The sequence below is a fragment of the Guyanagaster necrorhizus genome (genome assembly GCF_019112545.1).
Source record: "Guyanagaster necrorhizus MCA 3950 unplaced genomic scaffold BT62scaffold_67, whole genome shotgun sequence".
Taxonomy (NCBI): domain Eukaryota; kingdom Fungi; phylum Basidiomycota; class Agaricomycetes; order Agaricales; family Physalacriaceae; genus Guyanagaster; species Guyanagaster necrorhizus.
This window is the reverse complement of record NW_025064946.1, coordinates 106098-133258: the sequence shown is the minus strand read 5'-3', so window position 1 is coordinate 133258 and position 27161 is coordinate 106098. Positions and strand designations below refer to the sequence as shown.

The following is a 27161-nucleotide window of genomic DNA, read 5'->3' as shown; positions in this document are numbered from 1 at the left end:
GTCAGTTTCTGCGCTAATCTTTTCCTTGTCTTGTACTATTCTCGACGGTACTGCAACAGTTTGCTTGGCATATTTACATTATTCAGGGCTGTTTTTCACAATCATTTTTAAGCAGTAAACGTTCAACATCACTAATTACTGGTACGCATTTAGTAAATACTACATTCAATAACAATCACAGACGAGTTAGTCCTTCAATTATAAAAACAAAAAACACGACAGGACCACCAGTCCTGAAATTAATAAATCTACTCTCCAGGGTATAATGATCACTGCCGCCGATTTAGCAGTGCTGCTTGTCGACGTTCCACTTGTCGCCGCTCCGGGTGTGCCTGTGGTAGTCCGAACCGACGAAGTGAGGGATTGTTCAGAAGAGTTGGAGGAGGGGTTCGCACCTGATCCCCCCGCCGCGCTTGATAACTGGGCAAATCCAATCGCTGGGGGATTTGAGTCTCTGAACACGGAGTACACATTTTTCTTCCCAAACTTTCAGTCGATTACCATGACATCGATAAACGCAGACACTGACCAAGAATGTTGCTCCGACGACCCATCCCGGGTTCCCAGTTCCTTCCGGGATATTGCTTCCAGCCGTGAGGTCAAAGATTCCCCCAAGACACATACTGCTGCCAGTCGTGGCGGGGCCCAGATTCATGTCCTGGCTATTAATCGGCCAAGCCTTGCCACCAAACGACATTGTCACTTCGACATCGGTGGTGCATGCTGAGAAAAATTATTATTTAAACGTCAGTTGACATGTAAGGGAAGACGCGCCACTCACGAAATTCGTACAGCCCTTCCTGTCCTCGGGCCTGTTGCGCGCCCGGAACCTGAGCCCATAAGGAAGCAACGTCTGCAGACGGGCCACCAATCAGAGTTGTTCCGGTGTCGATCGCAGACAGCGCGGTGGTTCCGCTCGTGGTTACAGTAACGCTTTTGTTTTGGACGGTAAGTGCTGAAACACGAATCAGGTGAAGGCGGAATGCGTAGACAACAATAAGAACCTGCCTTGGAGCTCTAGAAGCCAGAATGACGGCGTCGACGCGGACATGTTCAGAAACTCAATATCTCCGGTGAATAAGGTGGAGTTGGTTCCTCCGAGCGTAAACACGCCTCCCGATACTTCTGATTGTACGTCTGATTCACCACGGTGCCTGGCAAGCCAAAAGCTCATTTCCGGAGATGTCAATTTGTTTCCAGCGACGAGGGCTTGCCAAAAGGGCGTCGCCTGTGTCGAAGCGATCTGTTCGAAAGCGAGTCCCATGATACCTGACACGGAACCGCTCAACAAGCTGCTTGTTGTCTGGTCAACGGCCACTGCAACAAGGTGAGAGTTTGATAGCACAAGAGAGCATTTAACGCACAAAAGATTTGCTGGGTGACGTTGAAACCTCCCATTGACACTGTATCAGAGGAAAGCGTTCCAGCCACAGCTCCGGAGCCATATCGTATGGTCGTCTCAGAGCTGGTGCCGGATGCTGTTTTCAACGTGGATGATGCTTGTGTGTCGAACAAAGGCGTCGAAGAAGAACAGCCCGTACAACTCGTATCAGCAACCCACAGATCCGAAGAACCTGTGTCGAGAATCACGTTGAAAGATTGGGGCCTGGAGGAGACCGTCAGAATCACCCGAAATTGAAAAAGAAAACCACTGGGCCCCGGCGGAACGATGGAGGTGTCAAAGCGAGGCACAGAGCGCGCTGCCGATGAGCGGGAATTCGTTTAATATTTTTCGTAGCCGGGGCCATCTATCAAGTGTGCCACTTGGGAAATGACACTCACGGCGTTCCAATGTTGACAGTCGCAAAATAACTCGCATCGGTGTTCTTTAAAAAGAGAACGATCAACTCAACGTCAGCCAAAAAAAAAAAAAAGGCGGCGACGGACTTGATCCACAATACCAATACCAGCGGTACCCTGCCTCTTTCGAAGCCGCTTGCTCTGGGATGTGGGGAAATAGCCGTATTTTGCCCTGAGGGCATCCGCAGCAGCTGCGTAATCGACTGCGCGCGCCCCGTTGTTCCTTATGGAGACATGTACGGGTTCTGCAGACGTGGAAAGAAGAAGGAAAAACAAGAAAAAGGGAAAAGTGAGCATGGTAGTCATGAGGAAGAGAATGAAGGGAGCCTGTGGCCAAGCACAGATGAAAGCCGGGAAACCTGTTCTGTGGCAGCGTGTGACCCTGAGGAGCAGATTTATATCGCGTACACGTGCCTTCCCGAAACGCTGTCTTGGTCTATTCAGTAAACTGGCCATTGCAGCCCTAGGTCCTACTGCCAGAAATATCTTCGCACCCCCCCCGGATTGTCGTATTCGTTTTGTTTTTATCAGCCCATTAATTCTCTGCTGTACGGCCTGATTGGCACGTTTTTATCGTGGCAGCAAAAGCCTTGAACGAGATATCTACTGCTCGCGTTGGTCGCAATTTTTTTCCGGCTAGGACCCAACTAATAACACTTTGTAGCACTATGCTCTCACCACACTGAACGCATGAGAACCGTGCTGCGTACCCGACTTGCCCGAGCTGATCAACTCTTGTTTACTTTTTGCCTCCGTTTCGTGATTACATCACTCTTTCGTTCGGATCTTCCAGAATTTCGCGCGCACGGTGTCCAGCTTGGTAATTTTCCAAGTTTCATTCCTGGTGGGTGGAGACCTTACTGATTAGGGACCAACCGCGCTGTTATTTGCAGTAGCGGCACGCGATCGCCAAAGTAAGACACGACGCGTAGCGCCGCGTCATACATTCAGTCGTAAACCAAGCAACGGGCAACAGTGGCCGCATTCCTGTCAATTTCTTAGGGTTATACAATGTCGTGCTGACGCTTTGCATCTTCGGACTGAGGTCAGTGGCCCATTTTACCTGCTCTAACTGAGTGTGGCTTCCTTGTTACGAGCAAATCATGGTTCACACGTGGCCACCATGCTATTGTCCCTTGTTTGGTTCGGAGTTTCTCCGGATTAATTGATATTTAGTTATGGTACGTACTTATTGTTCCAAAAGTAGACCTTCCTTCAACTCTTGCCATCTTTGCCTTCTCTTCAGGTTCATCAAGGTCTCTCAGACAGGAATCCCCATCCATAGCATGCTCATCGACGTAAGTATTAGACCTTTCATCTATGTCTTGGTTTCCATCTTCATCGCCTTATCAGGATCATTCAATTTTTTATACCTAGTGATGCGGTTGGCTTTCCAGCTTCCCATGACATTGGAAGTTTCGACACCGCGTTAGTCTAGTTGCTCCCACTCTACTTGGTCTTGTCGCAGGTTTCATCCTTCACTCGCTTTCAGTCTCTGCCTAGTATCCTAGGTCCGTTGACAGGTGGCACCTATGCTTTGGTTTTTGCTATTCCGTGAATCGGATGATTCGGATTCGTCCTCGGACATACTTAGTATGCATTCCTCCCATATGGGGGCACCTATTCTCTTACACAAACACGTTCCCTCCATCAATTACAATGGTCTGTCCGGTCATATAATCCGAATCTGGCCCAGCTAGGAACGAGACCAACTTTGCTGGATCTTCTGGTACACTTGTCCGCCCCAAACAAATCGAATCGGTAAACCTGGCAAAGTTCTGGCCTATTGGCAGGCCATTTATCTCGCTCATTCCCCTGTCGATCTCTTCCCACATAGCTGAGGCCACGATGCCAGGGGCGTAGGCGTTAACGGTGATACGGTGACGTCCAAGTTCCATAGCGAAGGACTGTGTTAGGCTTCGCACCGCGGCTTTCGTAGCGCTGTAATGTGCGAGGAGATGGTTTGCTCGAAATGACGTCCCGCTGCAGAGGATAAGGTAACCATCATTGGTAAGCTCGACGGCCTACCTAGCGGCATTGAGAATCTTCCCAGCGGTTCCCTGTTTCATGAATTGCTTCGCAGCTACTGTATCGCTGTTGAAGACCCCCATGACGTTAACCTCGAAGATTCGTCGAACGTCGTCTTCGGTTATATCGAGGATGGATTTGGAGTGAGCAATACCCGCATTGGCGACCATGACTGTGAGTGGTCCGAGGGTGTCAACGGATGTTTTCACGATCTCCTCCACTTCTGCACGTTTGGATACATCCCCACAGGCGCTGACGGCGCGTCTGCCGAGCGAAGTGATCTCTTCCACAACCTGCATGGAAACCTTACTACATAGCAGATACTTATGGTACGGTGGGAGGACTTACTGCTTTGGCCTGTTTAGCATTCGATGAAAGATCGTTAATGCAGATATCGAATCCGTCTTGGGCGAGGCGTAGAGCTATTCCTCGTCCACTTTGGAAGGTGTAAAGTCAGTCGATAGTCAGATCACTCGCCATCGATCGTGACGACCCACATTCCTTGACCGGCGCCAGTGACGATAGCCGTACGGGGAGAAGCTGTGGTGGCCCTGTGTACTTGCCGTACAGATGCAGTCTGCCAGCGAGTAGCGTAGTTCAACGTGGATGAAATTCTGCTCATCATTGCGAGAGAAAGAACGCAAGTCAGCTACATGTGTTGTATCCCACGGCCAACGGGAATCCGAACTAGTTCTTCCATAATGCCTAATAAGATAATAATGATAATGATATATATATTATACTGTTTGCACATAGCATACAGTTAGGACCCCTTAGCTCAGTGGTAGAGCGTGTGATTCCAGTTTTTCGGGCATCCACAAGGTCGAGCGTTCAACTCGCTCAGGGGTCATCTCTGGTTCTTCTCGGTTGTTATAAATTTATTATTTTCCTTCTTTAAAATGTAAATACCGGAGAGGAAGAACTATCGCGAAATGTAGAAGAGGGGATGGGGGGATGGAGGGATACCGATCGGCAATCGGCGATCAACGATCTCCACTGTCGGAGAAAGCCGAGCGGCCTTTGAAATCCCAACGCGTTGATTTTGACACGCGCTTCACGTGACCTTACTGCATCTTATCACCAACCGTCATGTCCTTCCCTTCTGTGTCGGCCTGGAAATGGTCGACAGGTCATCGCGGTCAACATTCCTCTCCCTCGTCATCACCGCCGTGCTCGTCGTCTCCGCCAACATCGCCGTATCCTGTCTATTCTCAGTATCAAGCCTGCGTACAGTCAAGCCCAAGTCCTGGATATTGTAGCGATATTCACGGCTCAGGCAATGGCGCGTCGAATTGGTTCCGGAGGGAACTGCATCCCCTCAATTTTCCTCATCCCAGAGTGCCATGCAAGTTACCAAGTTTTCATTCCATGTTTGGAGATTTACCACCACCCATGTCTGATGTGGAAGAATATTCTGACGTCGCCGACACCCACCTCTTTCATAATAACATGGCCAGCGACATCCCTCCAAGCCATGCCTCTGTTTTCTATACAGACAGCGAAGAGGAAGACCATGATCTGGAGGACGAACTCTACCTCGACACGGCATCCAGGGCGACGTTCTTCCGGGTATCTGAAGAACGGGGTCAATGGAAGAATGATCCTGTACCTTTTCAACCGCAGCCTTCGCATCACCAGCGCAATTCAATGCCTACTTCGTCTCGTCCGGTCGTACCAAGTCCTGACAGACGACTCGCCTCTGAACCAGCAGGAATTTCTATGAACCCGAATCATACCATTTGCGAAGATGTGGATTTCAGTCCCGCATTCACCCCAGAGTCGGATGACAGACAGGCTTCATACGATGCCGATGTTGATTCAGAGCTTATATCATCGGAATCAGAGATGCCAGACGAAGATAATCGACCCTACTCACCTTTACCCCCTTCGTCACCACCTCTGTCGTCAATGTCTTTTTCTGTATCCCCAGTGATCGGCCCTATGTCACCGTCAAGCGTTTCAGCTCTACCTCCACTGTCACCCGTTATCATTCCTCCGCTCTGCTCGGATGATACCGACATCGAGGGTATTCACCTTTCGGTGACCATAGACCCTTCATCGTCGCCACTTGTACGTGTCTTGGCGTATGGAGCTTTGCTATCGTTCACAGGCCTCACCCTTACAGGTTCAGACCAAATATGAAATTCCTGCCTGCATGATACCAGAAATGTCGATCACATGTGGCGCCGAGTTGGATACAATCACCGCCGCCATTTCAGCACCCTCATCTCCGAGTCCCGATGAAAGCTTGTTCGACAAGGATCCACAAGTAGTTTCTCAACCACCAGCTTTCTTTGCAGCCGATGTGAATACTGGCGCCGGAGATTCTGTCGTGTCCAAAGAAGATTTATCAGAGGACGCTGCTAGAGAGTTTGTTGTCACCATCAGTGATGCTCCGATGAAGCAGGAGGTTCCAGAGGTGCAGGATCAGATGGTCGAGGTCACGCTCAAGGAGAAGAATGGAGTTGATGCTATCGCGGCGGTAACGATGGGGCACGAGAAGCGCAAAAAGGACCAAGATGAGGGTCCGAAGAAGAAAAAGGCTCGGTTGGGTAGCCACTCGACAACGTCGGGTGCTGCCGGGGACGACGAAAACACTAGGACCTCGCAACTCGAAACGAAGATCAAGATCAAACCAAGGAAGCCTCGAAAACAAGCCGGACCTCCTCGACGTCGACGTCGACAGCTGTCGTACTCATCTTCAGACGAAGAGGACGAGGAGCCAGCAAAACGACAACCACCACCTCCACCGCCTCCCTTGAACTTCTCAGTCGAGGACGCTGAATTATGCGGTATGATCATCGAGAGCATGGCTGCATCTCGTGCTTCCTCGCATCGAGCCTCTTCCATCTACAAAGCCGTCATCCAGAACCGCCCCGCACTCAAATCACAACGAGAAGATCCGGAATGGATCGCTGCTATCAGGAGGGTGCTGGAAGAGGCCCATCGTATAAACGGAATGTTTGGTAAGGTGGAAAGCAGTGGCATGGTGAGTGCATCTGTGAGACTGTACTATCAGGCGCTAATATCATTGTGCCCGATTTAGGACGACTCGAATCGGCCCCTGGAAGCACAATGGTTCTATGTGCCGGAGCGGGACGAAGACCAGGAACGTGCGTCATTAATGAGGGCAATGATGCCTAGACCGGCGAAAAGGTCTGAAACGAAGAAGTATAAACAGTATTACTATCGCCCTTTGGGTAAGATCTCGCGTTGGGACTCTGAAGATGCTCTCTAGACATTCTTGCTTAATGCCCTTTTTGATGCCACCTATCATTATTACAATCTTCGCTCTGCGTTTCAACTTGTAGCACTATGATTTTACCATGTATTTTCGGTTTTTGTTCCTCGCAGCTGCATTTTTAGCGTATCGAGAAACCATGACGATCGCAATTCTTTGACGGCAATAATGATTATCGTAATTTCATATACAAAATACACATCTAAAGGTGAAATCATGGCGTAGGTGAGTAAGAAAAGAAGTCGAGCCTGTCTAACGTCTCTGGGTCTTTCCGGCCTTGCGTTTACCAGCAAAGAGATGTTTTGGCTAAGAGGAAAGGTTAGATATGCACATCATTACATCCCTGTAGATTGCTCACCATTTTGACTTTGATTGCACGGTCGCTCTCTCCGGCTTTCGCAAGCTGGTTTCGCGGCCGCTGTCCAAGATTTCGTAGCTTGACCGCTTTGGATGCTTGCTGGATACACGTGAGCAAGCAGAACCATAAAGCTCAGCAGATAGGCTTACCCCCTCGTCCCGTAAACCAGCGAGTTGTCGATTCGTCTTCGGTGCCCGTCTGTCCATCGCCACTACTGCCCCAGAATTGCCCTTAACGCGCTTGGTCGGCGCCTTCTCCTCCCCGTCGACGTCCATGCCGTCATCATCCTCACCGTCATTCTCCATGTCATCATCATCGACATCCATCTGAGCTTCCTCAGCCCTCTTCCGCTTCGCTCCCGCCACCTTGGCAAGCACCGTAGCACGCTCTTGTATCCGGCTGGGATCCAAGCCGGCCTTGGTCATCCCCTCCGTCAGATCTGATAGTGACCGCAGTGTCGCTGTCCGAGGCATACGAGCCTGGTTCTTTTTGCTCTTCTTGATACTCTGCGAGTGAATCTTGTGTGAGAGGGCGATTTTAGCCTCTTGAGCTTCGCGTTCGTCATCAGAGTCGTACTGGTACAAGCCTATTAGGTCAGAGAGAAGAGGAAATGGGAGATGCTTACCATCTCCTCTTCGCTGTCATAGAAGCCTTCTGTCTGCAGGCGCTCCTCTTCACGTTCAAGAGCGTCAAGCTTCTCCAAAATGTCGGGGTCAATGAAGTCGGCAATATTTTTGCCGTCCATGATTTCGGGTATGATATCCATCTTCCATTCGGGATTAGCAAGGAGATAGTCCTCTGTTGACACCATCAGTTAACGCTGGGAAAAGGGAACAGAGGCACGTACGTTTAAGGTTGATGTTGTAAACTCCAGGTCCACCCTCTTCCAGCTCGACATCCTTCTGTAATCGTCGCCTGTCAGGATCATCCTTGTCGAATTTCTTCCTGTTCTTAGCTGCCTCCGGTATACAGGGTGCACGAACTACGTCGTCACGCGCTTTAGGCTGTGCAACGTGTATCCGGTTAATGATGGAATTAATTTTGCTGCCCTGGATTTTGGTCTCGACACGGTGAGCGAGGAGCGCCTCGCAGGCCTTATTTTTGAGCTCCATCACGCCCTCCTCAGAATAGCATGATACCTGAATGCACTGCACGCCCTCAGAATCGATGATCTCTTGGACAAGGGCCCGAGAGTCCGGATGGATGTCTTCAAGCCGCATGACGTCGATTTTGTTGATGACGAGGAGAGTTGGCTTGCCGTTGAAGAGGGGTTTAATCGAATGGAAGAGTTTGCACTAGAACAATATCAGACAATTTGTAGTTGGGATAGAGCTGACTAGAACTCACTTGGGCTTCGACTGTATAACCGCACTGCTCACTCAGATCCATGAAATAGAGGACAGCACTCTTCAGATGAGCCAACGCCGTGATACTTTGCATCTCAATCGTGTTCATCTCCTCCAAGGGGTGGTCCAAGATGCCGGGCGTGTCGATGACCTGCCATCGAAGGTATTTGTAGTCCAGATGTCCCACAAATAAGGATTTTGTGGTAAAAGCGTACGGCTGAACGTCAACGTCGGCCCGAGTGACTTTGTTGATAAATGAGGATTTTCCGACGTTGGGGTAGCCACAGATAAGAAGAGTTCGGGTATTGGGATCGATAGCAGGAAGACGGGATATATGCTGGCGCACTTGTTCTAGGTATGCGAGGGGGTCCTTTTGACGACGCATGATCGTGGCCATCCTATAGCAAGCCTTGGTTTCCCGCAAAGTAGAGAAAATAACTGAGTTGCTCACCGGCCCAGAGCAGCCCTTTTCAGCTGCTTGCAGCGGTACAGACTGTCACCGTACTTGATCAGCCTAACAAAGTCCTTCGCTACATTGTCGATGAGATTTTGAGCAGTGCGCAGTTGACCGAGCGCGAGTTTGTAATGATTCTTGTCGTAAAGGACATTCATGAGAGAGGAAAGGAATGGGTGTAGATCCTGCCTTGAACATGAGCTTCATTTCAACATGTAAGAAAAGCAAACGCACGTCCAACATGGGGAAGTCGTTCAGTATTGCACCCAGCTTTTCGTCGAATGTATCTTGCGTGAATTTGACCTTTCTCATATAGAAATTCCGTATACGGCTGATTTTGAAGTTTTTGTGAATGACCTGTGCAGCAAATGAGTCCTTCCTTGGGTGATAATTAAACGAATTGAGCAGACCGTTGGCGTCTTCCGCTGTGTTTTGGATAACACAATGTCCAAGAAATCTGCCGCCGTAGGGACTGGCGCAATGGCCTTGAGACCGCTGGTCGACATGGTGGCAAGATAAAAGGTGGAAGGTAGAGTGCAGCTTTTACTCAGACAGACTAGAAAAGAATTTTTGATAGATTTCCCACGATGGCATTTCCACGTGTTGAGCTGGATCTTATCTGATCATCTTAAGTGTATATCGAGACCACTTTCAACCGCGACACCTCTCCACTTATCGCGACGCTCCAGTTCCTCCACTACCAACAAACATACCATACCTATGTGTGCTGTATTACTCGATTTCTACTACTAGTAGCTCTGGCCTTGGATATTTCATAAAGCGGTCAGAAAGCTCATTCTTTCTCAGGACCAGCTGTTATCCAACAGAGAGAAATCTATCTCCAGCCCCGAACAAGGCCGAAAGGGAACTGACTGCAGGAAAGGTTTCGGAAGGTTTTGCGCCTCCAGAAAGAAAAGCAAGAAAAGAGATCCAGATCTTCAAGAGAGGTAAGAATATTCTTACAATACAAGGTCGATTGACTTACCAGTAGGAAGACCGGCGGCGACATTACTTGAAATCCACTCGGATATGGATCGTCTCAGACACGAGAATGACAGGTTTCTTAGGGAGTTTCACCGGACGCACGAAACTCTCCACAACCAACAAATTCAACATCAGGAGGATCGCCGTCTCCTTCACAGCCGAGGGAAGGAACTAGAGGACACGCGTACTTTCTCGAACAATATAGACACATATTATTTCGTCGACATAAAGTCAATGATGGAGTCGCTGAACTCAGAAATCCGTCAGCTGGCTGCCTACATGTCTGATACGCTGTCCGGCAATGGGATAAGGGTTGAGATAACTGAGGAGGATACCAACCGTGCGATGATGCGATCAAAATGCTACCTTGACGATCGCATTCTTGCGCTCTTGATGGGCAGAGACACAAATGATGCAGGACACAATGGCGTCCTTCAGGTCGCTTTCCAAGCGGCGTTGTCATTGAGTGTACTGATTACCTCAGGCTCTGAGCTTTAGAGTCCACAGAACATAATATTTTATGTCAGTTGTATGCAAGGGTTCAGGAATCCAATAAGTTATATGTATACTATGCTTTCCGTATTCATCTAATCCACAGCCGTAGATACAGCTGCGGTAGCTGGAAGATGGAGAGTATTGACTATCGCAATGAGCAAATATCAATCATCTTCGAGAGTGGAACAGTATCTATTACATCGCCTTGGCAAAGTCATCGTTTTAGGTGGGTGGGTCATTCTAGGCAAGACTGAGACAATCCGAAATGCTTTCTGCGGACGGATCGTGGAAATCGCAAAATTAGCGATCAAGTTGGACAGTGCGATTAAAGAAGGGATCACATCCCAGGACCTGGACGCCTATTTCGTGGGTCCTGGAGTATGATTCTGTCACGATGAATGGCGCCTACGGCAACCCCAAGACGGCGGATGAAACCGTCTCGTGCACATGTGAGCTTGGATTGAAGTCGTCCGATGATAAAAGAAAGACGGCCAGAATTTTGCTGAAGGCAGGGGTAGTCGTTCCGTCAGCGCTCGTATAGCTATGTTCATATCTGTCGATTTGAAAACAGTGTCAATTGCGATATCTGGTATCCGGTGAAAGCAGTCACAGATTGTCGTACGGAACACAAATTACTTGCTACGAAGGCATAAGAAAAATGCCGACAAAATCACATGGGTTCCGCTGGCCAAGCACAACTTCTGGCTCGGTGGTCGCTTTCTAGGATGAAAGAAGCTACAAAGTCAGGGATAGGTAAAACTCATCGTCTTATCTGAAATAATGAATTGTCAGGTTCAGCAACACGTGTAACTGAACACCTTCTGCAGGTGTAAGATTCTTGCGCATGCACACTGATTGAGTTTTCACAATGAAACAGTGTTCAAATCGATCAAAGGATGCGACATGCCCGATAAAACATGACGCACCGTTGACTATTTAATGGGAAAACCCCTACGATACCGTTCCTCCTTTCATCAACCCCCCAAGTTCCATACCTCGAAAGCTTCCTCACTACACCAAATTCAAGATGCCCACTTCGCAAATCGCTATGTCAGACGGCCGAGTGGAGCTCGCTTGTCACAATCCAGATGTTCCAGGAAGCGCCGAGAAAAGCAATGCGGTTGACACGGTGCCAGACGAGGGGTCCTCGTACTGGGAAAAAGCGCTTCGTATCGATGGGTGGGATCCAATATCGAGGCAGGACATTGAACGCGGGTGTTCAGAGGAGGGATACGAAGACCTAGCTGAGAACGATGAAGGATATGTGGTGGTTTTAAATGATGGCGAGGTAAGATATCGCATATTTTGCTTAATTTGATCCTTGTTTGACCCTGGGTCGTAGGGTGAACCCAAGGAAGAAACGAAAAGCCCAAAGACACTGAGTAGGGATTGCCACCCAGATGAAGAAGAGCGTCTACGTCTCGAAAACTCGGAATTGAGGGATGAGCTGTCGACCGTTCAGAAGCAGCTTGAAGCCGAACTCAGTTCGCGGGATGTAAAATTGCAGAGTTTGCTGTATCTTCTGGACGTCAGGACGAGGGAGCTACAGGACGCCCGGACGTATTTGGATACCGCTGATTTGGTATCTGGAGAAGATGTCGTGTCGATGGCAGAGGAGTTGAATGCCGAAATCTTCCAGACCGCCGCCTATATAGCTGATTCCTCGGTGTTCGGGTCCAAGTGCAGACTCGTGAATATGACGGAGATAGCCCCTTGGATTGGCGTTGACTTGGCCGAGATTTTGCGGCCAGGGAACGATGCTGAAGCGCGAGTTCAAGCCGTTCACGTGGCGCTCCAGGCGTCGTTCGTTCGATCTTGTATGATGAACATTGTGATGTGGCATCCCGATCGAAAGATCGATGAGGGACTCCGTCAGCTGTACGCAAAGATACAGAAAACTAGTACGTCCACTGATACACATGACGAAATGGATCTCGACTCTCTTTTCCAGGTTTGGCGCCCGTCGCGGCGCGATGGCGTGTAATGACTCGATCGAGATCGAAGTACTCGACTCCGGAGGAGGCTGAAAAGCCATATATACGTTGGATGGTCAGGCGGGCACTCCTGGTGTTACTCCTGGCTGGATGGAATCCAGATGGAACGACGACCTGGGATGCATGTGTTGACACCATCATGGAAAAATACGGGAGGAGGATACGAGACATCGTAAAGCTGATGACAAGGCTAGACAAGGCTATAGGTGAAAGCGTTGTCTCGAAAGACATAATCGTCTGCACAGTGGCTAGCGGCCGCCAGTACGATCTTAGGTCCATGGAGAACGCCGGTGGACTTGGTGAGAAGGTGCAGCCATCTGATCGTGTTATGTGTACGTCCGATCTTGGGCTGAAGGTAAGGGAGGTATCTCACGATGATGGCTTGGAGAAAGATATATATTTGCTAAAGCCAAAGGTGGTATTGCGTTCTTCATTGAAAAAACGCTAGTCAGAGAGGATATTAATTACTGCACGGACTTTACACTGAGATTCTTCACCTACCAATATATCATTCTCACCATTATCATCAGAGACAAGAAATAGAAGAATCCATCTCCCGTTTGGAACGACGGGTAGTGATCTTTCTTGAAGAGGGCACGAAGCGCTGAATGCACGTTGGAGATCGGGCCCACCCTTGACATGCATTCGCCTCATGAACCATCTTCTTCATATACCACCAAGTCGACAAAGCCCACTTGCACTACGAGTAGGCGCCATGTCCTTCGGTTATGAGGACCTGTCCTCTAATGTGGTATATTCCTCGTGGCCAGTGCTGGCTCCTATCGGCGGAGTGATCCTCTTGTCACGCCTGGCACTGCGTTGGTACAGACATGTCACATCCGAGCTCGAAGACAATCACAAGTTGTTGTCGGTGGGTGTTGATCTGTATCAAGGAGAAATTTTCTTTCAACACCATGCGCCTTGTTAACTGGCTTTGCGGTGAAAGACTCTACTATTTAGGGTTTCAATCCCGAAACTGTGCAGGGGATAGAACCCGCCTGTCGGCATTATGGAAGGTATATGATTTCATCTTCTATGACGAGACGAGATTCCGAAGATGATTGCTAGGAGGTTTGATACGTCCAGCACACATAAATATGGACATTCTTTGCTCGCTTATCAGTATCGCTCAATTATAGTGACAGATTCCTCAAACGCATCCTGCAAGGCTGCAGCTTCCGTCTGATCATAGGCAAGCACGACATCGGCGAGCTAACCAAGAGCGCTGTCTCATCGCCGAGAGTTCTTCACGCACCAAGGTCAGGTCAGAAAAAGGACATATAGCGCCTCCCTTACTGAATACGGCCAGCGTGTTGATGATCTTGCACATAGAATACCAGTATGGCCCGTTTTCCCTGGGTACGGCGTTCATGGATTCATCACTGATCGCGCAGTGTGTGACGCCAACTGGCATCTCAGTGTGATTGGCCAAAGTCTTGAGGAATAACTAGCACTGCCTGCGGTGCTTGCGGTGTCCTGATGTACCCCTGCTTACCGTTAAAGCGCGGTTCAGAACTCGCTGAATTGTGCTGAAGTACAAGCACATTATATTATCATATACTCATTTCAGACTCCCACTTTTCTCACCAAACGAAACGTAAGACGGCCAACAGGAGAATCCGAAGGCAAAAAGCACCTGTGATGGTTCTTTGTTGCCACAGTACTCCCTTCCTCTTCTTCCGTTCGCTTCGACACTGACTCCAACTTTTAGACTCACTCTTTACCAAAGTTTGTGCCTGAGGATACACAAAAGTACCTCTTTGGAGTTCCTCCCTGTAGTGTTTCAATACTGTCCCCCTCCAAGGAATTGCGCAGGTATTGTTCTGTGCTACCACGTACTCATCATAAGGTACTTTTCTGATGGTGATGTAAAAGCCTCTGTCAAGACCAGGCGCTTGCTTTCGGAGCTCAGCGATATTTTCCTTCCGATGATTACGGTCAAACGCAAACGAAGAGTTATATGTAGCTCAATATAAGAACCAAAAATTTGATTGCCTTGTTCAATCAGCGCGATGCTCTCTCAGTTTCTAGTTGACGTGGCCCAGCTAGTTAGCCTCTTTGCGGATAGTGTTTTCTATGGGTGAGTGTTGTTCGTTATAAACAGGCGACAGTATTCACTAAAGGGTAACACAAGTGATTTCCTTCACCTCTTCAGGCTGCATTGCCCGCTAACTGCTCCATCCAGGCTTCTATCTGATAACATTTTTCTCGTGTTTTCATGAGCTTCTGACCACCAGCGACGGTAGCCTCAAGTCCAGGCACATTATCAATTACAAGATGGTAGCTGCATCGCTTTGGATGTTAGTCTTTTCGACTCTACAAGTCGCTTGCCACCTCCGCTTCGTTCTCGATGCTTTCACCCACTCAGAGAGCATCGAAACATTATAGGATATATCGAATCCAGTTAATGTTCTACAGTTGGTCACTTTTGTGGCGCAGACATTCATGGAAGATTGTATTCTTGTATGCCTTGAGCTTCATTCTTCCATCGGCTAGTTGGCCTTATTTATTCTCGATAGCTCTACAGATGCTGGGTTATATATGATAGACGATGGATGATTGTCATTTGCCCGATAATCATGTGCATCGCTGAGACAGGTAGGTCCTCTGCCGACGGAGAAGCTCGACACCTCCTCATGAATCTTAACTCTATGTTGTGGTATTGCTGGGGTGTATATCGAAACCAAACTAGGTCGTGACTCTGCCACCACAGATCCATCACTTTTTCCCTTCATCATAACGCTTGGGTCTCTAACACTAGTTATTAATATCATCCCAACAGGTAAGTCTCTACTTTTATTTCCTCTTATTCATTTTGAATTGTTTCCTTCTCCCTAGCTCTCATTGTGTTCTGCATCTGGACAATCCACAGTGCTGTCAGGCAGCTTATTCCATTGACCAAGAACCATCCATTAAGAAATACGCTTGTTGTTTTGATCGAATCAGCGTCGATATATACTGCCTCTGTGGTCATTCCGCTTACAGTCTATGCGCTCCGGAGTAGTGCAGGCTACGTTGTTTTCGATTCTGTATGTTTTCCTCTTCACTCAGTGCCTTGATTTCACGTCATAAACAGATAGTCAAATCATCGTGAGAAATGCCCCGCCTTTCCAAGTTCGTAGCGATACTCACTCAGGTGAATTGACAGGAAATTACTTTCAATCTGATCCTCATACGATTCGCGAGGGGCATGGCAGTAAGGCCGATGGAAGAGACGATTACATCTCTCAGGGTATCTCTCTGGAGGATGGTGCAAAGAATCATTTTCGAAAATTCAATATCACCCGAGTCAAACCTACCTAATGACAGTAACACTAAAACGATATATGATGCTGAAGAAGATTGTCATGAAGTCTAACCAATTGATTTCGTGTTTAAAATTACTTTATGCCTTAATCTACCGTCGCATAATTGGTGTCTGAGAATTTGCTAAGAAGTGAAGACAGCACGCATCTGTTAAAGGTCTCATGCGTTCCCAGAAAAACGCCGTTAAAATGGTGAGTACGAGTACTTGTAATGCGAACATTACTTGAAGGATCTACCGTATTACATCATCCAAAGGTCGAATTCCTTTCAAGTATTCGAAAAATAGATAAAGGTATCTCGGGAGGGAGAGCGACAAAGATGCAGACTCGAAGGGTATGAGAGAGGATGTTGGAATTTAGGTGCTGGCGATTCGGAGGAAGGCGTATTGGACTCGAAGGAAGGGTATATTTCGTCGTATAGAGTAAGGACAGTGGTGGTTCCGAGTCAAGTCAATAAGGTACAAAAAATGTCAAAGTATAAGGTAAGCAGTAAAATATATATAAATAGAATATGATATTAAAGCCGTGAAAACCGAATCTCAACAGAGGATGTATTAGACTCAACTGAGAATTGAAATGGCATACTGAGACCAAGGACAAATGAAAATCAACCCATAAAATAATGGACGCATCAAACATATCTTAATGAATATTCTCGATCGCAATTCTACCTGACGAAAGTGGGTGTTCCAAAAAAAAGCATCCTATTTCGATCACGTGCAAAATGTTCGGTCAGCGGCCCGAAACGCGATGTACAGTTTGAACTTGAACCATTGCCACCTACGACCACCTTCTTCCTTTCGACGGCTTTACGGCACGATACGCATACAGAAGGCACAGAATGTCTGCCTTTAACTCTGTTATCTCGTGCGCAGCAGAATGGCCCACTGAGATACAACACCTGGCGTGTTTACTTGACTCTCCAATCCCCTCACGACTTTCCAACGGCCCATGCCCAGCTGTCTCTTCTCGGGCATTTCCTTTGCTCGAGGAGCTTAGAAATATTCTGGTATCTTCACCAGAACAGCTCACTGAGTCTCCCTCGGAAGTACTGGATATTTTGGATTTGGTACTTTCGACCGTTGGCGCACTCAGAGCTCTCTCGTGCGCGTCGAAGGATAATGCTACGCAGTCAACGATAGCGTTTTGGTCTCTTCTGATACGCTCTCTGGCATTTGTCTGTTATGACAAATCATATACATTGTGGGTGCGAATGATACGAGGCTAGATGTGCATGCTAATGAAAATCGGGCGCAGACAAGAAGCAGCTTTCGTTCGACCACGGTTATCGCACGTGCGAAGTTTTATGGAGGACGGACGTGCTTCATTGATTGTGTCTCATGTGGTGGAAAATATTCAACGACCGAAGCCGGTCGTAGACGATGAAGCTTCGGGGCGCCTGCCTATCGGGACCGCGGAACGATCAAACAAACCATCACAGGAAGAATGCGACTCGGAAACTTCCTACGACGACGAATCATCCTCCGACAGTGACACCAGCTATGAACGCACGGAGGCTTCAACGGATCCGACATCTGCCCAGTCATCCTACATTCCCCTTGATGCCCACGTTCTCGCTTCTTGGCGACACCCGAATTCTGTTGTTCTCCCGTATCTTTGTGTCACCGATGAGGATGAAATTTTCAGCCTAATGAGCGGTGTTGTTTATCAGCGATCTACTTGGGGAATTTCCGAGCCTGTTATTGGAATTATCCTGTCAAAAACAGGGTTCGTGGGCCGAGTGGTACTCGGTTGGCTTGACAAAGTATGCGTGGACCCTGATGTTCTAGTGTGTCGGCTTCTCCTGACTCATTACCGCCACTGACGGAATTTGAATAGCCCGCAGTTCGTTTTGCGCATGCAGATGGGACGCGTACAGATTCCTCGTTAGGAGTGTACGACCTTACCGACCCCGTCAGTGCTCTCAAATTTGCACAATTTATCATCAGCCTTCGGGCGCATGTCGAGGGAATCGTTGCCCAATGCCAAACTCCGACGTTCAAACGAGTTTCGTGGAGATCAGATACCATCGATGATGACGATTCCGGCTCCGAAGAACAATGGGAACAAAGGATTATTTGTTGGCTAAATACGGTGGAAAGGTGGTCGGCGTTTCTTCATTCGGCCTTGCCCTTGTCCCTCATCTATTTAACAGCGACACCAATCAAAAAGGATCTTCCGATCCTTCGTCACCCAACCATTATTCGTTTGTCATGGATGACTCTGAACGACGCATTACGCGGGCTTCTTCCAAGGCCAGGTCTGCACGCCATCCCAGGCGATCGATGTCTGCAGACAGTAAACGTGAACCTCCCCCAGCAGAGCCTGCTCCATATCTACCCGATGTCAACCTCACGTACCCCCGCGAACCTTCCCTGGGAGCTACGCGTTCTCGGACTCCGTCGGGTAGAGCGTCTGCTCAGCCTGACGAACGTGGACGACAAGAGTGAGTAGTGACTACTCATATTTCTCTGAATTTTCCTCTCACTATTTTGTAGAACACAGACCGATGGTGGGTCTTCTAATGATGGAAAGACTGGTAAACGCTCGAAGAGCGCAGGTGCCTTGTCTTGTTCAAGGTATGTCTTTTCTTTTTGATCCTTAGGAAGCTACGAATGCTGATGCCTTGTTGTAGACTGGGCGGGAAATCCTTGGCTGGTATATCCCCTACCGCCAAGCTCTCTTTCTCCAGCTATGCACATGACCGCAAAGTCATCAGTTTAACCAATGTACCGTTACAAAAGAATGTCGAAGGAAAGGAGGAATCGGATACTAAGAAATCCAAGCCCAGCGAGTTGGACATTATCTCGTCCGAGATCGATACGATGCTCCAATTTTACGACAAAATGACCCGATATTTGAAACCACCTATCGCTGAGGTAAAATGTATCTGGTGGCTACATGTGATTCATGTGATTTACTTCTCATTCCAGGGACTGCCCGTCGTTGACAAACGGGTCGAGTGTGTGCGAGAGCACTTCCTTATACAAGCAAGCAAATGCCCTGATGGCGAAAATACCCCAGAGGTTTCTCAACGGCACTGGGGGATCATTTCCGGTTGCTTTTCGTCTCTCTTATGGGCGTCGGTGGGTGGATACTCGAAAGAGCGAGGCGCCAAATCTCAGAACGAGGCTGAGGCCCGCCATGAGTGGGATGTCCTTCTTAATCTTGGCTTTGTCAGTGCCCCTGAGCTGGCTTCTGGAAGAGTGGTGTAAGTCGCTTTTAGAAATGACTCTTTGATCTGTGCTTATCATGGTACCCCAGTTTGGAGAGAGCGTTATCCCTATCTCGTAACGTCGCCGCGGATTTGGTCAAATCCTCTGTTCAATTTGACGGCGGAGAATTCCACGCTGTCGCACAACAATCGAGCGACATAAGCCGACGAGTAGAAAACGTGCTGTATGAACGTGGCAGCTCTTCTATGAGCGACCTTGTAATCCAGACATCACATGTTGTCATTACTACTCTGATGCGACAACGTGCTGTATCACACCTCTTTGCCGATGCAGTCACAGCGAAGAACGCCATTTTGAAGCGCGCTGGAAATGAGCCGGAGTTCGGTATTGTGGATGCGATCTTGACAATACCGCTGGGGTATGGCCAGGAAAACTCGGAGCCCCTTGTTCGTGTTTCAGAAACACGCGAATCGTTACAAGTTGCTCGGACACTCAACGCAGATAACATTGTTGAGCCCACTGATGACCTTGTGTCTGAAGAGCCATCATCGAAGGCGAAGGGTCACGTTAAACACGCCAGGTCTCGACATGCTTCAGCACGAGCGAAATCGACGTCCACCTCAATGGTCGCAATTCAGGAAGAGCAGGAACCTCCCCAGCGCACAAAGGATGACGAAAAGAACAATGCTACTCCGATCGGAAGGCCAGAGGACTGGATGCACCCATTTGCGGTGACCTGCTCCGAGACTAAACTTGCACCCAAGTTGCAGTTCCCATCTGGAGTGGTGATGAATGTCAAGGAGCTCCTTAATAAACTTCTCTTGGTCGTTCTCGTTGCCGAGTATAAGAAACCCACTCAGACTTACACGAAGGCTCTTGTGCAGGCCAAAATGTATCTGGAAGCTTCGGTTAGGTACGTTGCGAGTCTGGGAGTCATGAACCAAGGTGTTTTTGCCCTAGTTACCGATGGCGTCGAAGGGGCTGTGCTCATGGCGTGGTGTTCGCGTGAATCTGAGGCGAGTGCTTTTCTTTCTGATACAGAACTTCGTGTTCATCTTGATCATTGTCCTAGAATGTTTATATCGTTGAGCGCAACATACGAACTTTCAATATCTCCTCGCCCATTGACGTTTACCATTTCATGACGGTGCTTTTACGTCTGCGGGAGTATGGTGATACGACGCTGAAGGACGCGGTGGAGAAGGCCTTGCAGGCGGAGGATTTCAAACAAACGAGCTGGAGCAAGGCGGCACAGTACGCAAGGATGGAATAGATCACATCAAGTGGGATTTACGACATGCTTTCTAATTGCTATCGAGGATTTAAATGCTACGCTATATATCGTGTACTTATGATAGAGATCTCCGAACTACACCCTTGGACAATAATGGCTCTCAGCGACACGTTAAGTCTTGGCGTTCTTCGTAGTGTTCATATCTGCAAACCAAGGTGCTCGAATTGGACATCCTTGCATGTCTTCAGCCATACGCAACGTTGCTTCTCGTCCGGCTGTTTCGCTCGAGTCAGAATGCTGAAGACAATATGACATTCCAACGCACCTTTCTCTAAAGATACCGGACCCTAGAAGATGTCAGGACATGTGTTAGGGGGCATCAACTTTCTGCGACGCACTATTTCTTCCAGTATATAACCATCAGTCTTGTATTTCTTCCCTGGCATCTCGTCGTAGAAACCGACGAAGACTGCGAGTCTATCTTTGAGTGACCCTAACAGTCCGTTGGCCTGTGGTTTATACCAAGGCTTGGGCTGCCATCGCGTCGGGTACATACGAACCCGTCCATCTCGGCTGTCAAACTTGGGCATCTCGGTAGAGATTATAAGCTCGCCTTTGCCCCGAGGAAGACAGAGGTGGTGTTGGATGAAGCTGAAGGTGGTGTTGGATGAAGCTGAAGGTGTGTAGGACGCCGCGGGTGAACGCGTGGAGGTACCAAGGCTGAGCTGGTTGCCTGTGAAAACAGTGAGGAGGGTTAATCTGGAGAAGAAGCAAGGTGTGCTAACATCATCGCAATGCGAGTCCGGTCGTCGAGAAGGCAGATCGAGACCCTTCGAGCGAAGTTCTTGATTCCGAAGGATTCGGGAAGGACGTGGAGGAGTTCTTCTGTGGTGAGAGAGGCTACATCGTGATTGCTCTGTGCTGGGACCATGTTTTCTTCGTATTTCTGTTTGTTTCGTAAGTCAAAATGTTATCGGTAGGAATATGACGAGCCTGTGACCACTGAACGAGTTCTTCCCATGTTTCAGGGATGTCCTTGATGTTCATTCTCTGACCAATTTCGGTCCAGCATATTAAAAAGGCCTTCGGGGATAAATCAAACTCATGGAATAGATGGTAATTTATACCTTACTGAACGTTCCAATTCGGAGAGAGACCGCCATCCGAATCTTGCAGCCCACCTCTGGAGAAAGTATTAGCATCTTAACGGAGAGGATGATAGACTGTGTATGACGTACGACGGGCTCGATGATGGCAAGACACAGCGTAAATAAGTAGTCGCCGTTCGACTACGACTTATATTCAGTATGCAACCGATGGTGAAAATAAATGCTGACAATTTTATAACGTGAATGGAGCCAATTGACGCGAGAAATAGCAATATTGGCTCGCGGGTCTTCTTCGTGAGACTTCTCATCCTCCGGAACGTTTGTCCTAGGCTTTCCTGATAATGGACAAAACATCCATGTCGCTAATGGGAATTGAGGTTTCAGTTCGCTGGTAATAACAAGACAATAAGACACTCACAGAAACAGATCTCGGTCTAGAGCGGGTTCGAATTGAAGAAAGGCACTGTCTCGAGGAACGGGATCACTCACGTCCGCATAGCGCTTCGAGATCCTGTCCGGGTGTGAAAGCTCCTGGGTATCGAATAGGAGTTTGGAGATACTGGGCTGAGACATACCCCTTGGTCAACACAATAACATAAGAAAACAAAAGGTCACACACGATCGCATAGGTTTTGAACAGCGCAAAGGCTAGCGAATAATTCAGCAGGGCTGGCATATCATATATCATGGAAAGACCCATGATTTCCTGCGCATCTCGTAGCGTCAGCGCACCAGCCTTGTACTTGGGAGTATATTTCTCGTGTATAGCGTTGTAGCGTCGGCGGCGGAGGAGTCTAACGAAAGTAAGGTATCCCAGGCAAACGAGTCCAAAAACTTGCAGGTTTGCAGTGGGCCAGTCAAGCATGGCCGGTTAGGGGAAAGAGTGTCAGGCGTTGATCAGCTGGACTCGCTACTATATATTGTTAATTTCAGGAAACACCGCAACCCGCCCGAACGTGATATAGAAACATAACATACAATGTTTTTTTCGGCCCCTCTCTTCACCGCTTGGAGTCTTCAGTTTGCCCGTTAAGGCCGAAGAATCCGTTCTGAAACATATTGCAAGGCGCTGAGAAGCTGAAGGACCGTATCGTACATAATCGCTCCCACGAGAAAAGAGATTGTCTAATACAATCCCGTGGACTGTACTAAATGATCCAAAACTTGGCTGGCGTATATGTTCCCGTGGGACTGGAAGAAGTTCGTCCATAATATACATGGGCATCTTGCGAGCCGGCATTGAGACTTCTGTAAGCCCGAAGGTTTGCAATGAGGATCAAGCTACAGTTAGCCCACCAGACATCGTACAGAGAAAGGATGAAAGTTATTGTCTGCTTCATGAGCGACATCGGTCGCAGGTAAGGAATGGGTAAGGAAAAATGTGGATGTAAGAAGCCGGAGCCCCGGCATCATATGCAACGACCTTGTGCAACATCATCAGCTGATTATCGACCATCCCTCGATTGCTCATTCCAATTTACCCTCGATGGCTGAGCAGGATATATGCAGGCTTTTTGAAGTGTACACCTTTGAAATTCAGAAGAGAAGTGCCACGTCAACTGCAGAACCAGGAAGTCTATTCTAGCAGCAGGAGTACGAAGAGAAGTGGTCGTCGGTGACTCGGAGCTGCAGCTTTGTTTGAGATCTGGCATGCTGATTTTCGAGGACAGTAGTAGTCTGACAGATAATCTCCAAGGCCACGGCTGTCAAGGGTACTCGTAGCAGTGTTGAAGGATAAATGCGCCGATGATGATCTTGTATCAGCATATGGTAGTGCACACTAATTAAGTTCAGGTCTGACACAGCACTGATAACTCACCTCAGGCAGCTACAAGGCAGCTCTCAAGGGTATTTCAGCCGTTCTGCAGCAGCCTATCGTCATTCTGATGCATTACTTTGGATGACAGCGGTTTGTGAAGGCTGCCCGCCAAGTCTCAACTCCCTTGATGCCAGCTACGGGCCAATGTCCTAACGCATCGAGAATCCTATCCTGAACGGGTTAGGTACAAGGCCACCGCGAAATGTGAGTGCGTTACTCTCTGGCCTGACACGGAACTAAAGATGCACGTCAACTAGTTTTATGACGCATGTGATCGAGTGTATTCATCAATTGTGACTGTAGAGCGTCTGATTTGGTCAGGGATGAGACCGGGTCGCAACCTTTTATTGTCGCCAGTGATCGCTCGAATTGCAAGTGCTAATGACTTTTTACGCTACAGACATCGCGACAGCTTGCTGTGAAATTGCGACTTGGACTATACCAAAAGGAAATACAATTTATTCAAAAATTTCTGGTGGTACAAGCAAACATTACGCAACATAATCGGATAATCCCATAGCCTTGCGTCCCAAGGGATTCAAGATATCGCAGGGCTTTCCGAAGCCCATCAACTCATTTTCACGCTTCATCTGTACAGGAAAATCAGGTGGCGCGACTGCATTCAAGAAAGTTTCCTTTTGCCTCTTGATGTATGCTTGATTCAACAGAGTCGTAGGAACAGCAGGGATGTACATCACTGGAGACGAGTATTTAGACACCTCTCACTTATGAACGTCGGAATAACATACCAGCTGAGTCACAATTACCAGTATGCTCTTTCTCAACCGAATGGACGACGTCGGCATGCCAGAATACCGCATCACCGGGGAAAACCTTAGGCATCGAGATCATAGTCTCTTCAAGGAGAAGGTTGGGGTGCAGTTCAGGCGTTAGGTGAGGTCCGTACCATCCTCCATCGCGAGGGAGGAGACCGGGAAAATCGGCACTCGAAGCATCTATATGAACCTATTCATTACTGTAACTGTTCGCAAAGAGGTGAACGTGTGCGTACCAAATGCCCAACTCTTAGGATTCGAGACTTCTGGGGAGTCCGGTTCCACCAATAAGCGAAAGAAGGGGCGGAGGATCATATAGGTGTTTGACAGTAATATATCGGGAAAAACTTGAAGAGTCCCTTCGGTGGGGCCCGTTTCGCTGATAAAGTGAGCTCAAATAAAAGCGCCAAATGCTAGCAGTGGTCATTCACAAACCTCATGGCAAGCCAGCCTTGAAAGGTTCGGAAAATGGACCCCTACGAGGATATTCTAAACCAAAGAAGACATGGGAGGTGTTTTTCAGGCAAACATACCTGCATTGGCCTACCATACAGAGAAGTCTGCGCACCTACACGACTTACAAGTGCGTAAGGGTCATGCTTACGCCATTGGCCACTGAAGATGTCAGCAAAACAGGACCTGAGTGTTGGGTCCTCCCAGCGCTCGATAGTACCACCTGGACATCTGTCAGGACAACATCAAGAACGATAACGACAACGTACCATCAACGTGGGGCGGTAATAATGCAGCCCAATAACTGTCGATCCCGGGATGCCTGAAGCGGAAACAATCGGCGTAGGTGAGTGGCGAAGTCAAGTCCACGCCATCGAGTTTCTGTCCTGTCTCCGCATGGTACAAGTTATTTAACCAGACCGAAGTGGCGAGCATGTTAGGATGGGCGCGGGCCTCCAACTGAGGCTTCGTCCAGCTTTAGCAGAGTTAGAGTTGACTGACTTGGAAGAGATTGAACACACTAGAGCCGGTAAAACTGTTTGTCTCCGACGGGAGAGCCTGGAGATTTTGGATGAGAAACGCGGGCGCATAAGCTTTGTAGAAAAATGTACCGTCGGCATCTGGATTGGCGGTTATGAAATCTTCGAGAGACTTCTTCCAAGCAATGGCCTGTGCATCATCGACAATGTCCTTGATTACAAGACAACTTTTGCGCCGTATTTCGTCGATCTTATCGGCTGGAAGGCTATCAAGTTCAGAGAATTGGACTTGGGGAATGAACTAATGTCTGTGAGATAGGACGTGTCATTAGCAGTAAAAGTGACTTACTTCGGGGCCCCCAGCGCTGATTTTCTGGGTCGCTGTCTTCAGTTCATCGAGGATATCAGCCCACGCTTGTGTAACGCGTTCTTCGAAGTCCGGATACGAAGAGGCGATTTCGGACTTGATACGAATTAGATAGGGAGCTGAAGATGCTTCAGACATGATAAGAGATGCGAGATGAAGAATTTGTCGCTCGTCGACCTTTTTATCTAGCCTATAGACCAGAGCTGAGAAGGCCAAATATTTTCTCCGATGCTTATCCGATGTTTTCCCGGACCAAGGCAAGAGTCATAGTTCAGACTTTGTCCATGCTTTATCGTACAGACGGAAGCCCAGAAATGTATATATGCATCACCATGGGGCTTGCAGCATGACCACTAAAAGAGGAAACGCCAAATTTATATTCCGTCGCAGCTCCGGAGAGGTCACGAAGCATGCAATGAGGAGCGAACGTAGCTGAGGACAGATGGACGTTAGCGACCAACAACATTTTGGAACTTGAACTAGATGAACCGTAGTGTTCCGAGGGTCACATTGACAACCAACATAAAACCATAAAGTTGGCGGGTCGCGATCGTGAGCGTAGCGGCGAGAGTTCTCCTTTAAAGCTGCATAGGGATACTTAATAAGCAAGATGAGATGAGTCAAGACGCACTTAAAGTAGGGCGCTTTACCGGATGTTGTTGTAGCTGTTACCTACTACTAATGTGCAGAGCAAATCGTTAGAACTGACCTGAACTTCATACAGGTAGGACAACTGTCTGCACTATCTCCGTCATTATGAAAGCAGAAGGATGCATTTCGGGACTAGGTATCAATTCATAACCGAGGAATTCGTGCGGTGGCCATTCAATTCTTGGAACTCTTCGCCTTAGGGTTCCATTGAGAACCTCGCTCTTCTTCCGGGACAACTTTAAGGAGGCGGGCAGGGTTCCCTACGATGACGCTCCTGTGAAGGTTGGAAAGTCAGCGGGTTACTGCAAGTTGGGTGCTATCTTCTTGAGACTCACCAGTCTGGAAAATTCTTGGTAACGACAGAGCCTGCACCAACGGTGCATCCTTGACCAAGTACTACACCGGCTTGGATCTTTGCTATATTGGAGTTAAACATTTACACGTAAGTTCAGAAACCCGAAGGCGTATACGCACCACCTCCGCCGATCCAACAGTCATCACCAATGACTATTTCTGAGGCGCGTTCAAAATCAGTTTGACGCTCTTTAACGCTGGTGCCATGTGTTGCTGCGTAGAGCGAGACGTTCGGCCCAAAGGAAACACGGGTGCCGATAGTAATAGTCGCACAGTCAAGGATTGTAGTACCGTAGTTCGCGTATAAGGAGCCTTTGAGCTTAATCTAGATAATGACACTAATCAAGCAAAAATCCAAAAAAAGATAAACTGAACAGACGTTCGTCCCGTAATCAACATATAGGCTAAAGATAAAAGATAGCAAGTGATGAATAGTACGACAAGAATTTCAAGGAAACCCATACGGCGGCTCTATCATCACAGTATCGAGGTTACGCACAGGCACGTTGAGGAGCTCGGCCAGAATTTCCCGTCTCTCCTGTCCATCTAGAGTGGGCGGGGAGGTATTGTAACGATACATCAAGACGCGAGCACGGTGGCGAGCGGCAACTAGCTCAGGCTCCATGCAATGATACAGTGAATTTTGGGAGGCTGGGGGTGGTGGGGGTACATAAGGCAAAGACATGACACGGTTTGAACTTGGAGGTTTGGTGGATTCTGAAAACTGTTGATTCAAAC

General features: G+C 48.3%; 14 protein-coding genes and 1 non-coding gene across 15 annotated transcripts; 9 read left to right on the top strand and 6 right to left on the bottom strand.

Annotated features, from left to right (window-relative positions):
* Positions 1 to 22: 22 nt before the first annotated feature.
* BT62DRAFT_697767 (acid protease) lies at positions 23 to 2414 on the bottom strand. The gene is made up of 8 exons (XM_043181921.1): positions 1888 to 2414; positions 1783 to 1826; positions 1365 to 1700; positions 1009 to 1317; positions 782 to 955; positions 530 to 723; positions 396 to 477; positions 23 to 332 (listed from the first exon to the last, which is right to left on the bottom strand). The coding sequence occupies exons 1-8, from the start codon at positions 1980 to 1982 to the stop codon at positions 199 to 201; spliced, it is 1368 nt and encodes a 455-aa protein (XP_043033108.1). The 5' UTR covers positions 1983 to 2414; the 3' UTR covers positions 23 to 198.
* On the top strand, positions 2349 to 3335 carry BT62DRAFT_697804 (uncharacterized protein). Its single transcript, XM_043181922.1, has 6 exons — positions 2349 to 2414; positions 2465 to 2620; positions 2694 to 2845; positions 3057 to 3098; positions 3154 to 3228; positions 3293 to 3335. Exons 2-5 carry the CDS (start codon positions 2491 to 2493, stop codon positions 3175 to 3177), a joined length of 348 nt encoding a protein of 115 aa, XP_043033107.1. The 5' UTR covers positions 2349 to 2414; positions 2465 to 2490; the 3' UTR covers positions 3178 to 3228; positions 3293 to 3335.
* On the bottom strand, positions 3223 to 4582 carry BT62DRAFT_989514 (acetoin reductase; the record flags this gene model as incomplete). Its single annotated transcript, XM_043190165.1, has 5 exons — positions 3223 to 3783; positions 3829 to 4121; positions 4177 to 4264; positions 4326 to 4405; positions 4517 to 4582. 5 exons carry the CDS (start codon positions 4580 to 4582, stop codon positions 3429 to 3431), a joined length of 882 nt encoding a protein of 293 aa, XP_043033106.1. The 3' UTR covers positions 3223 to 3428.
* A 13-nt stretch (positions 4583 to 4595) lies between these two features.
* BT62DRAFT_t202 lies at positions 4596 to 4678 on the top strand. Its single transcript has one exon. It is a non-coding gene; the product is annotated as a tRNA-Trp (tRNA).
* A 225-nt stretch (positions 4679 to 4903) lies between these two features.
* BT62DRAFT_957884 (uncharacterized protein) lies at positions 4904 to 7260 on the top strand. Its single transcript, XM_043188432.1, has 3 exons — positions 4904 to 5898; positions 5954 to 6817; positions 6875 to 7260. The coding sequence occupies exons 1-3, from the start codon at positions 4918 to 4920 to the stop codon at positions 7064 to 7066; spliced, it is 2037 nt and encodes a 678-aa protein (XP_043033105.1). The 5' UTR covers positions 4904 to 4917; the 3' UTR covers positions 7067 to 7260.
* Positions 7214 to 9770, bottom strand: BT62DRAFT_697651 (P-loop containing nucleoside triphosphate hydrolase protein). The gene is made up of 9 exons (XM_043181920.1): positions 9638 to 9770; positions 9462 to 9584; positions 9225 to 9412; positions 8775 to 9171; positions 8275 to 8722; positions 8053 to 8225; positions 7577 to 8002; positions 7428 to 7526; positions 7214 to 7375 (listed from the first exon to the last, which is right to left on the bottom strand). Exons 1-9 carry the CDS (start codon positions 9731 to 9733, stop codon positions 7322 to 7324), a joined length of 2004 nt encoding a protein of 667 aa, XP_043033104.1. The 5' UTR covers positions 9734 to 9770; the 3' UTR covers positions 7214 to 7321.
* Positions 9771 to 9866: 96 nt separating this feature from the next.
* On the top strand, positions 9867 to 10721 carry BT62DRAFT_938825 (uncharacterized protein). The gene is made up of 2 exons (XM_043187609.1): positions 9867 to 10174; positions 10223 to 10721. The coding sequence occupies exon 2, from the start codon at positions 10257 to 10259 to the stop codon at positions 10707 to 10709; it is 453 nt and encodes a 150-aa protein (XP_043033103.1). The 5' UTR covers positions 9867 to 10174; positions 10223 to 10256; the 3' UTR covers positions 10710 to 10721.
* A 138-nt stretch (positions 10722 to 10859) lies between these two features.
* On the top strand, positions 10860 to 11247 carry BT62DRAFT_1013749 (uncharacterized protein; the record flags this gene model as incomplete). The annotated part of the gene is made up of 2 exons (XM_043178108.1): positions 10860 to 11072; positions 11128 to 11247. 2 exons carry the CDS (start codon positions 10860 to 10862, stop codon positions 11245 to 11247), a joined length of 333 nt encoding a protein of 110 aa, XP_043033102.1.
* A 1442-nt stretch (positions 11248 to 12689) lies between these two features.
* Positions 12690 to 13137, top strand: BT62DRAFT_938823 (uncharacterized protein; the record flags this gene model as incomplete). Its single annotated transcript, XM_043187608.1, has 1 exon — positions 12690 to 13137. A coding segment is annotated over one exon (448 nt), but the record flags the coding sequence as incomplete, so codon positions are not given.
* Positions 13138 to 13415: 278 nt separating this feature from the next.
* BT62DRAFT_924615 (uncharacterized protein) lies at positions 13416 to 14147 on the top strand (the record flags this gene model as incomplete). The annotated part of the gene is made up of 4 exons (XM_043184639.1): positions 13416 to 13571; positions 13661 to 13716; positions 13846 to 13959; positions 14033 to 14147. The coding sequence occupies 4 exons, from the start codon at positions 13416 to 13418 to the stop codon at positions 14145 to 14147; spliced, it is 441 nt and encodes a 146-aa protein (XP_043033100.1).
* A 502-nt stretch (positions 14148 to 14649) lies between these two features.
* On the top strand, positions 14650 to 16065 carry BT62DRAFT_697551 (uncharacterized protein). The gene is made up of 7 exons (XM_043181919.1): positions 14650 to 14780; positions 14886 to 15163; positions 15220 to 15298; positions 15393 to 15482; positions 15539 to 15729; positions 15777 to 15790; positions 15849 to 16065. Exons 2-7 carry the CDS (start codon positions 15146 to 15148, stop codon positions 15865 to 15867), a joined length of 411 nt encoding a protein of 136 aa, XP_043033099.1. The 5' UTR covers positions 14650 to 14780; positions 14886 to 15145; the 3' UTR covers positions 15868 to 16065.
* Positions 16066 to 16762: 697 nt separating this feature from the next.
* BT62DRAFT_938820 (uncharacterized protein) lies at positions 16763 to 20560 on the top strand. Its single transcript, XM_043187607.1, has 9 exons — positions 16763 to 17208; positions 17263 to 17794; positions 17845 to 18107; positions 18161 to 18451; positions 18504 to 18584; positions 18641 to 18884; positions 18939 to 19216; positions 19270 to 20197; positions 20254 to 20560. The coding sequence occupies exons 1-9, from the start codon at positions 16847 to 16849 to the stop codon at positions 20452 to 20454; spliced, it is 3180 nt and encodes a 1059-aa protein (XP_043033098.1). The 5' UTR covers positions 16763 to 16846; the 3' UTR covers positions 20455 to 20560.
* A 26-nt stretch (positions 20561 to 20586) lies between these two features.
* BT62DRAFT_983387 (uncharacterized protein) lies at positions 20587 to 22389 on the bottom strand (the record flags this gene model as incomplete). Its single annotated transcript, XM_043189773.1, has 12 exons — positions 20587 to 20690; positions 20741 to 20762; positions 20814 to 20988; positions 21047 to 21148; positions 21201 to 21351; positions 21405 to 21498; positions 21548 to 21598; positions 21654 to 21704; positions 21753 to 21886; positions 21943 to 21958; positions 22014 to 22088; positions 22144 to 22389. The coding sequence occupies 12 exons, from the start codon at positions 22387 to 22389 to the stop codon at positions 20587 to 20589; spliced, it is 1221 nt and encodes a 406-aa protein (XP_043033097.1).
* Positions 22390 to 23834: 1445 nt separating this feature from the next.
* Positions 23835 to 25556, bottom strand: BT62DRAFT_913128 (DUF1479-domain-containing protein; the record flags this gene model as incomplete). Its single annotated transcript, XM_043183878.1, has 9 exons — positions 23835 to 24040; positions 24093 to 24299; positions 24356 to 24498; positions 24555 to 24595; positions 24653 to 24795; positions 24842 to 25047; positions 25094 to 25130; positions 25184 to 25352; positions 25401 to 25556. 9 exons carry the CDS (start codon positions 25554 to 25556, stop codon positions 23835 to 23837), a joined length of 1308 nt encoding a protein of 435 aa, XP_043033096.1.
* Positions 25557 to 26400: 844 nt separating this feature from the next.
* Positions 26401 to 27048, bottom strand: BT62DRAFT_913117 (trimeric LpxA-like protein; the record flags this gene model as incomplete). The annotated part of the gene is made up of 4 exons (XM_043183877.1): positions 26401 to 26486; positions 26544 to 26748; positions 26803 to 26827; positions 26888 to 27048. 4 exons carry the CDS (start codon positions 27046 to 27048, stop codon positions 26401 to 26403), a joined length of 477 nt encoding a protein of 158 aa, XP_043033095.1.
* Between the last annotated feature and the right edge of the window lie 113 nt (positions 27049 to 27161).